This window comes from Pimephales promelas, chromosome 8 (assembly GCF_988280905.1).
Source record: "Pimephales promelas chromosome 8, fPimPro1.hap1.1, whole genome shotgun sequence".
NCBI classification, from domain to species: domain Eukaryota; kingdom Metazoa; phylum Chordata; class Actinopteri; order Cypriniformes; family Leuciscidae; genus Pimephales; species Pimephales promelas.
Genome location: NC_142776.1, coordinates 26,111,128 through 26,121,391, shown reverse-complemented (window position 1 = coordinate 26,121,391; position 10,264 = coordinate 26,111,128). Strand labels below are relative to the sequence as shown.

General features: G+C 36.9%; 1 protein-coding gene across 1 annotated transcript in view; it reads left to right on the top strand.

Annotated features, from left to right (window-relative positions):
* nos1apa (nitric oxide synthase 1 (neuronal) adaptor protein a) overlaps nt 1-10,264 on the top strand; it is a 105,821-nt gene that overhangs the window by 32,619 nt on the left and 62,938 nt on the right. Inside the window, exons 3-4 of the mRNA XM_039647727.2 lie at nt 5,354-5,446; nt 7,832-7,890. Of these exons, the coding sequence (XP_039503661.2) occupies nt 5,354-5,446; nt 7,832-7,890 (152 nt within the window). The remainder of the gene's footprint in view (nt 1-5,353; nt 5,447-7,831; nt 7,891-10,264) is intronic.

The window sequence follows — 10,264 nt, the reverse complement described above, 5'->3', positions numbered from 1 at the left end:
AAACAGCCACCCTAGCAATCATTCACAGTACCCTAGCAACCAGCCTAAACCACTTAGCAACCACAACCCGTCCTTAAAATTGTGGCAGCAACTTTTTTTTTTTTTTCCACACGGAAATGTAATAGAATTATTCAAAAGAGATTCAGTGCATCTCATTTTGTTTAGACATTGTCTTTTCATTTCAGCGTATTATGAAATTAGGTCTTGAGCAATGAAACTTGGTTTACTCCATACAAATGAAATAAACTGATTTTGTTTCCTGTATCCTACTGGAAGTTAATGCTAAAGGTTGGTTATTCTGGAATAATATTTCAAAACGATTTGCCAGTCATTTTATCAGATCTTATCAGTTCATCAATTTATTTTCACCAATTTGGTTGTCCTTGGGTGCCTCGAGGACATCTTTATAGGTTGCTATGGGAACGCCATTCTTGATAGTATCTTGTGTAGCCATGGACACTGAACAAAGCTAAATGTTGTTTCAGAACATGTCTGTGCCTTTTGGTATCATGTTGACAAAGTCAGTTTTTCTTCAGCCAGAGTGAAATGTTGGTGTCATATGTCGTCTGGATTTCAGATTTAAATCATTTTTTTTTTTCTGTTGTCTGCGTAAACTTGCAAGACAGATGTGCTTCACCACTGCAAGAACTGTCTGATCGGAGACCTTTTTCTCCACTTGGATCTCTACTTTTTGATAAGCTGCAGAAACTGTCACCAAGATCCTGGTCTGATGATTAATGTTGACACATTGTCTGTCCCATTGTGCTGCTCGAGGACTAGATATGGACAGCTCTGTGACTCATTCGCTTTCTAGAATGCAAAACTCTATCAAAAGAGGTGTGGTAAAAGAGCCATGAAGACAGAATGTCGTGACTTCTTTTACCCTGGAAAGTACAGATCGTTTGGATTTCTATCCTTTTCTTCCAAGAACTGTCAGAATGCCCTTGGTGGACATTTAGCCTTGATCTCACACAATAGCTTGGTTTAGGCATTTGTAACATCTTTGAAAATCTAGTAAAATGATTATGTTACATATATAAGCTCTAAAAACACAAATTATTCTCCTTAACATTCAACTTGGCAGCAACTAATGAGTATAGTTATATTTTTATTTGATATTCAACAAATTGTTTACCTTATATAATATATGTACAGTCCTTGTGTTATTTACGGTATTCCTTTTATATATATTTTATTCAGTTAATTTTATTTTGAATTTTTTTACAAAAATGCAGCAAGTTTCCTTGAACTTTTGGTAGATTTAAACTGAAAGTAATTTTACGAGTCAAAAGTTAATTCAAAAATTGCTCTGACAGATTCAGTATTGGATTCATCAGACCACAAACCTGAGTTTGAGTCGTTTTGAACAGTTGATTAAAAGAATCGACTTCAAGGTTTCACGAATGGATTGTGAATGGGATCGTACTGTAATATATGATTCATTTTGTCCTGATAGATTTTTTTTTATTCTTATGTAACATATAACCAAGCTGGATTTGTGTGTAAATTGTCTAATTAAACGAAACTAAATGAAATTGATTATTGATTTGTGCAACAATTATTGTACATACGGATTTATGAAAGCAGGTTGCATATTTCCGTGTTGTCCGAATAACTTTCTTCAGACGGGTTGCATGTGCAGTGCCAACCCAACTAATCGATTATGTAATTCATTATTGAATTTTTCATGGTCACATTGTATTGATTACTTAATGCAAGCTTATTTTCATTCTTATCCACCTCCATGATCAGACTATAAAGTCTGCTGCGTAAGTAATGTTGTCTTGGGACAATACAAAATAAAGTGTCGCCTATCATGGAGGATGTCAACTCTGGGTGGTTCAATAATAATCTTACATGTTTTGATAGAATGAATGTTGGAAGTAGGAAGGCATTGCCCCAGCCTGTTTTCATGTAGCTGTCACGATTATCATAGGATTTGATTTGTAGAATACTTGCATAGAACTATTTAACCCACTGAATCTCCTGCTCCCAGGAGGATTACTAAAATCCTAATCTACCCTCAACAGCGCGTGAATGTCACTGTTAAAACATGTCATTTCTCAAAGGTGACCGATATTGTGAAGGCTGTTGCAATGAGCAAAATGAGCTTGGCATTTTAAAGGTGTGCTGTGCTGTAGATCAAATGAATAGCTTCATGCTCTTGTGCATTATTATAGCTGAGAAATAGTGTCCTTGCCGTCTGTGAAGTTTATAATAGATAATAGCAATTGTTATACTCTAATTTTTGTAGCAGAATAAACATGACTTTAGGTATCCAAAGCTGCTGGAGGTAACTTTTATAAAACATTTTTTTTTTTTACATATTTATTTAACTGTCATTGTTCTGATAGAATTTTAGTAGAATATGAGACAGATAATCTGTGAAAAAATCAAGCTCCTCTGGCTCCTCCCAGTGGTTCTATTGCCATTTGCAGAAATACACTGCTTCCGGTCAGAAACAACCAATCAGAGCCAGGAGGAATGTCTTGGCAGAGTCAATCGCGTACCGTCGTTCGAACTCAAAACAGCGGTGCTAATGGCGGAGAAACAACCTAAACTGCCAATTTCTCGAGTGGCACCTGCTCATAAAACAAAGACGGGTAAAAGGAAAAAGACTGACGATAAACAAGTGAAAAAGAAAGAATTAGACAGAGCCTATTGACTCGGTGTCAAAACTAACATAGATAAAATGTCACGCACTGTGCAAAGCAACAATTGAAACCTGCCAATTCACTAGCTTGTCATGTTGCTGAAATAATGTTGTGGCGAACAAGACGGGGCCGAGGGATGTGAGCGGCGCTGTGAGACACACTGGTCTCGCATCTCTCATGGAGGAGCGGAAGCCTAAAAGAGGAGTGACGACAGGGAAGATCAAGAGAGGAACAGGCCTGATTTTACGTTGTGATTTTATGTTCTGTTTTTTTGTGCCTCGCAGCAGTCGTCCGTGAGGGGCTGCTGGCTTATACTTTCATTTTATATTTGTTTATTTATTATTAAACTTGTTGAACGTTCACCAGTTCCCACCTCCTTCACATAACAACTGAATCCGTTACAAATGTACTAGCAAACCTTATCTAGCATTAAGTCTACATATCACTAGAATAATTACATACTGTTACGTTAGTTACCGTTGTATTTTCTTGCTAGCTATTTATAACTTATGTTATGTTACATTACATGTATCGCAAAATATGTAATGATTTGAGGACCAAGTTTGTAGTCAAAGTATGGGCAGGCTGTAGTCAATGTAAAGCATATTGTTGATGTTTCGTCCCTACTAGTGAATGGGCCACTGGTTATCCGCTGGCTAGCCTGAGCATCCAGATATACACTAGTGTGTTTGTATGTCTGTGCATGCTGTATACAAACACATATGTATACATATGTGTGTGTGTGTGTGTGTGTGTGTGTGTGTGTGTGTGTGTGTGTATGTATGTATTTATATAGATAGATAGATAGATAGATAGATAGATAGATAGATAGATAGATAGATAGATAGATAGATAGATAGATATGAGTTCAGATGCAAAAGCCTCTAAATGCCATTTGAAATTTTCTTCTTTAATGATGATTTTTATCAGACTTGTATATTTAAGTTCAGTAATTTCACTTAATAACAATTAATAGGTAATCATCATTGCCATTTAAGTGAAATCGCTGAACTAAAATAAAGAAGAAAATTTCGAAAAATGGCATTTAGAGGCTTTTGCATCTGAACTCTTTTATATATATATATATATATATATATATTGATATTGATATTGATATAGATATATAGATATTGATACAGATATATATAAATATACTTTAATAACAATTAAAATAAGTCATTGTCTTTTCGTCTCATCACATTCAACTCATCTTTGCTAAAGGTTTATCGGTAATTCGTTGCAGGAATTAAAGGTTTATCAGTAATTCAGTGCAGGAATAATATGTGTGTGCTCAGTTTGTCTTGTAAAATATTTAGATTTGGCTCTGAAACCAAGCTCAAAGCACAGTTAGTTTTCTGGTCTGGTTGTTTGAACTTTGCTGTGACCTTGCAGATTCAGCAGAGAGGAATTCAAGATAAGCTCAATGCTCGTCATTGTTAGACTTGGAGTAAGCAGGTCTCAACAAAATTTTTACATCTTCAGCAAATCCCACGATGCTATCTATGTCCATGTCTATGTCAATGTACACCTTTCGTTCTTATTTAGTACACACAAATAGTATATACAGAATGTTGAAATACAGAACTTGTATTGGGTAATAATGGTGAAATGGGTTTATATTGTGGTTTAATCTTTCAAATACGTTTCTCACAGACAGCAGTGTCTGTATCTTTTTTTTGACCCCAGTGTGTCAATACTTGATGAAATTCCATTCAGCACCTGCTGAGAGACATAAAATGGGGTCCAGGTGGCTGAAAGAAACACAATTAAAATGAGACAAACAGGAAGGCATGACTGCAGAAAGGGGCTAGGTTCAAATTGTGGTTTGTAAAAACAGCCCAATAACGAGTCATAGAATCCACTTTTACTTTCATATGCATATCTGAACGCCGGAAGACGCATACGAAGCAAACTTTCTCATAATTTACTTCTCATTATCTAACATTCTAGTGTATAAACAAGATGTAGAGTAGCTAGAGGACTATATTTTCTTGACGGTGAATGTAGCTTTGAAGGATGTTAGACTTGATGTTGACATTATGTAATTAAACTACAAATTAAACTTTCCTAATGGTCTTAACCAACTTAGTCTACTTTCTAACAATATTGTGTATGTATATACTGCGCACATGAGTAGGAATGAAAAATGAGAACATTCTGCTCTTCATACTGTCCCTGCAGAGACTTGTTTACTTGTGTACTTGTGTAAGTGCTTGCTCACAGTTGTTTGTACTGACACCCACATCCATACATCTCTAAACAGGCTAATGCCTTTGTGAATTTTGGAAGAGCGCTGCATACTGTACATCACATCTGAGGAGGAGCCATAGAGAAACCCATTTACTAGAGAACTCTATTCTACCCTGATGCACTTCAAAGGGCTTTGCTGTTCTCTTTCTGATTTCCATATTGTTGATAAGCACCTGGCTCATTTAAAAGTTCCAATCTTGCATTTCAATTGTCAAAATGTTAATGGCATTTGAGCTCGTTCTCTTCAAGTTCCTATTCGCCAATAAAAAAAAGGTGAAGTTATTGATGTTTGCTGAGGACAGACCACACTATTTCTATTTAAACGGAGGCCAAGATTGAATTTCTCTAAGTATCCTTGAGTGTCCTGGAAGGGTGGTAAATCAATTATTTTGTATCAATATTTATTCCCATTCCCATAATGATCTCTATCTCTCCTCTACTCTTTACAGTATGAATTTAAAGTGAAGAATATCAAAAAGAAGAAAGTCAACATCATTGTGTCCGTGGACGGGGTGAAAGTAGCGCTGAGGAAAAAGAAAAAGGTAAGCCTCTGTTTATTGATTAGTTATAATTTACACGGATTTTTCATTTTAAAGGATAAGGCTTCACTCATTTATTCATTTGTTTGTTGTTGTTGTTTTTTAATTATTCATATGCGTTTTTATTTTTATTTTATTTATTTCTGTGTTCATTTTAATTATTCTTACAAAGTGGTTTAGTGACACTTTTTAACATTGTTTATATTATGGTTTTTCAAGCATCAAAAACAGACAGACCTTTCATACAACAAAAAATTGTGCAATATGCGAAATTAAACGGAGGATGAGGAATTATACAAAGTATAATCACAATAATTACAAAAAGTGAATGTTACAAATCTGTCCTTAGGGATGGACAAAAAAGAAAAAACTGGTTCCCAGATTTTGTCGAATTTTAGAGAATTTCCAGAAATAGTGCATCTAATTCTTTCCAGGTGTAACATAGAAGTGAGTCCGGATAGCCAAAAAAGAGGAATGTTGTATTTTTCTTCCACAAAAGCCGGATAGCTTTCTTAGCTACAGTCATACCAAATCGTACCTTTTGGACTGAGAGACTCCAGTAAGTCTGACCAACCAATAATTGCTATCATTGGATCAGGAAGTAAAACACAATTACAGACCCTGGCAAAAAAAAAACAAAAAAAAAAACTGGAAAATGTCTAGCCAAAAACTCTGAATTTGTCCACAGAACCAAAAAAGGATGTGCCAGAGTACAGGTTTACAGGTTTACATGCATCATATATTGGGCAGACAGAAGGATAGAATTTTCTAAGCTTTATTTTAGAATAGTGAAGTCTATGTAGTAACTGTAGTAAATGCTACAAATTTAAATCTATAATTCAGTTATTACAGGCAAATACTTTTGCTATGTGAAGTAAATTGTTTGCAATACTTTTAACTGAATGTTAATGCAGGATGATGCCCATGAAATGCACCAGGAACTCTATATCAGTATTCCGTGTGATGTTAGAGACTATAGAGAGTCTTTGCAATGATATAAAATCGACTTTTAAGGATGAAAATATTGTGCTATAAATAGTTTTTGGGCTGTATAGTACAAATGTTCATATTGGTAGTTGGCACTAAATTAGCCTGGGAAAACCCACACAACTTCCGGCAAATTTCGATTTGCTCTGCAAGTTAGTCTGGCAAAGAGCTCATTCAAGGCCATTTCTAATCCATCAAAATCGGCAATCAGAAACATTGGGGCACACTTTACACAATGACGACAGCATAGCGACGGTGAAGCAGATTTTGTATATTTTTACAAAGATGGATGCCGCCGTAGGAGTGTTATAGTTATAGTTGAACACCGTCATTAGAACTCTATAACCACCAAAACCATGTTAAACATTTTTTTTTCACATTTTTTATCATAGAGTATGTTTAAATACTAATATCAGCGTACGAGGAAAACGGAGGTGGAGTTAGTGGTGCTTCGGAGGCTGCTACTACTTGAGGTGATTCGGGAGAGGTCTGTGCCCCTTTACCGATCAGAGCATGCACTGATACCGAGTTAAGCCTTGTTTATACTCGACGCGTCCGCACGAGCGCGAAGGTTAGCGCGGCAAAAATGAGAGGATGAACAACACTGTCACCCAGTTTGCAAAGTTAATTGCAAAGTTTCTTTTTTTTTGTTAAGGCTTTGTTTACTGTGTGTGATTTATTTAATGGAAAGCACATTCACTTCTAGTTGTCTTGCTGTTCATTTTTAAATAAACGTAGAGCAAGTTGCTAATCCGTGTCTGCTCGTTTATTCAAAATAAGTTGTCCTATAACACACGAATGTCGCTCTGCATAGTGCATATGTCATCTCCTTCATCTATCTGATTATCTGATTTAGGTCTATCCAATTGCCTCCAGAGGCATTTGAACTACATCATGTTAGTGACGCCCCTTTGGAAATTATTTGTCTATGAAGCTTTGCCAATGCCAGACCATAACTCAGTTACAACTGAGAATGGTCTGGTTTTAACCAGGATAGCACTAAATACATTTTACATAACCTATCTAGAGGCAACTTGATTCAGTGTCAGGTTGTCATGGGTGGATTGCTTAGATTCTACCTCCATTTTTAGCTACAATAACTGCATGTCATAATTTAGATGGGGATGATTGCTATAAGCTTCAAGCAGCCTTAAGCTTAAATACTGAGATCCTGGAGTTTTTAAGATCAAACACACAACACAGTTCTACTTTACTTTGTTCGTCCTTTGGCAAGACACTTTGCTTTAAGGTGGTTTGTCAGGATGGTTTTGTCCTTTAGCAAAATGCTTAGCTCAACGTTAATGGGTACAGTCAGCCATCTTAGATTGCCTTGTGCTGCACATTTTAACCTTAAGTATTGATTTGCACAGTTACTGAAATGATCACTTTGATTTCCTGCAGAAAAAAGAATGGACCTGGGATGAAAGCAAGATGATGGTGATGCAAGACCCAATATACAGGTGCGGAGCTTCATAAAATCACTCTTTTATTTTAACTGCACCCCGCTCTTGACCAATGGATCTGTCAGTCTGAGAGTTAATCTGAGTGTAAGTGAGTCATACCTTGTGTCAGCTCTCAATTAGAGGCTTTCAGTGGGAAAGGTAAATACAACGATTGTCATGCTTTCCCCTAAACCGTGCTCCTAAATATATCACCTTCGCAATTACAGTGGCAGTGTTCGCAGTCAGTGTTTAAGATAGACATTGTTTTACGATCAAGTGTAACTGGATTGGTAACTGAAATCAGTCTCCTTTAACTTGAAGGCACATATTAATAGTAGAGATGGGCATTTTGGTTCTTGCATTATTGTTTTTTTAAATTGTTGATTTGAAGTACAGATCTGTGTCAGATGTTTCTCATTTTTTTGCTGCTGTGTGAAGGTAGCCAATGGGATTTTGCTTGCCTTTTACTAATGTTTTGTCCTCCGTCTAATTCTCCATTTCATTCGACCTGGCCTTGATGCATCGGATGCATCCTCAAAGTCTGTAGTTTGGTATTTCTCCACGTGAGGAGACTTGCTGTGACTGGCTCTCAAATGTCACACACTATCAATGTGCTACATTTCAGATAATAATAAAAGAAGCCAAATAAAGACTCCAATGACGCTCGTAGGCAGAGTGACTTATAGAGAATGTGACTTTCTGCTTCATAGGATTGTGAAAAACGCTTCAGTTAATGACCAGAACATTTTAAAGGTGAAGTCTGGAGTTTTTCCTCTTTGTCACCATCTCTGTTCGAAATTTGCAATTGCAGTCATTCGCGGAATTATCAGCGTTACATGAGTTGTACTTCAACACCCTTGACATGGCACAGCGTGGATGAACCAAGCGGCAACATTCTAATCTGAAAAATGAAGCCTACCTGGAAGTGCGAAAAACTGCAATACATCTAAAATCCGCTAGAGGGAGGTCCCAAAAGGGAGCAAATATCCATAGACACCATGTTAAGATGTCCGTTTTCACAGCATAAATTCATGCTTTTACAGGTTGGTCCCATGGACTTTTATTGTATTTTTGGATAGGGTCCGAGTGCCTGTGAGGGGTGTGATTTTTTTTTTTTTTTTTTTTTTTTTTTTTTTCTAGCTCGTTAGTTTAGATCGTATTTAGATATAAAATGTATGACAAATAAGGGCGGTTAACTTTGATCGACAGCTGATAATGGGCTGCGCCGAGTGGAGTTTGACGTGTCGGCCATGATCTGACACAACACATTATACCACATCTGTATGCTTTCTGAACATTTGTATTTTGTATTTCCCAAGATTTGCCGCCCATACCCCCTATAAACAGCCTCAAAACTGTTCTTCAGAAAGTCTACGGGTGACGCCACAGATGCTTAGTTGAACAGTGACTTATGTATTTTCTCAAATATGTATTTTGGATCATTTTTAACCCCAAAAAAGCCCAGACTGCAGCTTTAATAAATGAGACTGAGAGATTTAATTGCACTCTATTTCATTTAAGTAATTAGACAGTGGGAGGCTCAATTAACACCAGATTAGTCTTTCGATTATGCAAATTAGGACATTGAGTGTTTTGCAAGATTGGAAAAATCAATGTACTTTATCTCAGTGTATTGAACGCAGCCTTATAGTTATGTTTTGGAGTTTCTCAAGGTGAATCAAAGCGAATTTTGCGGAGCAGATCAGTTTGTGTGCTGTTTGCCGACTGTGTCTGCCAAATCCTGGATCATGAGATGTTGTGGTTAAGAGTTCAAATCTCTGGATTAGTTGAAAGCAGGCAGCGGAACCCTTGTGGTGACTGTCATGTTTGGACTGCAAGGTCATTGTTACCTTACAGCCATTTGCAGCTCACTTACTGTGTTCCTCTAAGCTTTGCTGAGGAGGATGCAGGACCCAATTTACCAGTCGCTGACAGACTTGATGAAAAATGAGGGGACTACCACACTATATCATCTGTATTAATCTTTACTTGCACTTATGCCCTGATACTAAGCATCAGAATGATTTACAGCTGGCAGGGAACAACTGCATTGTCACAAAAAACATCTACCAGTGGTAACCACAGGACAGTCTTATAAAACTTAAAGTAGAAAGATGACAAACCAAGCTGATTCATTGCCCGTGATCTGATGGCCGAGATGCAATCTTTTCCTTGTATCCACAATAGCAGCCACCTGGAGTGTGAGTATTTTATCTAGGATTTAGTTGATCCATGTGACTCAAGGGCATTCGGTGAAATGCGGTCTGGTTGGTTTGTCTGTAAAAGGCATAGAAGTATAGAGAATGAAGATATCATTTTGCACTGATTCTTTCATGAGTCTGTCTTTGGGTTGGGAGCAATTTGAGAAATTATTGATGATTGTAAGTGGCTA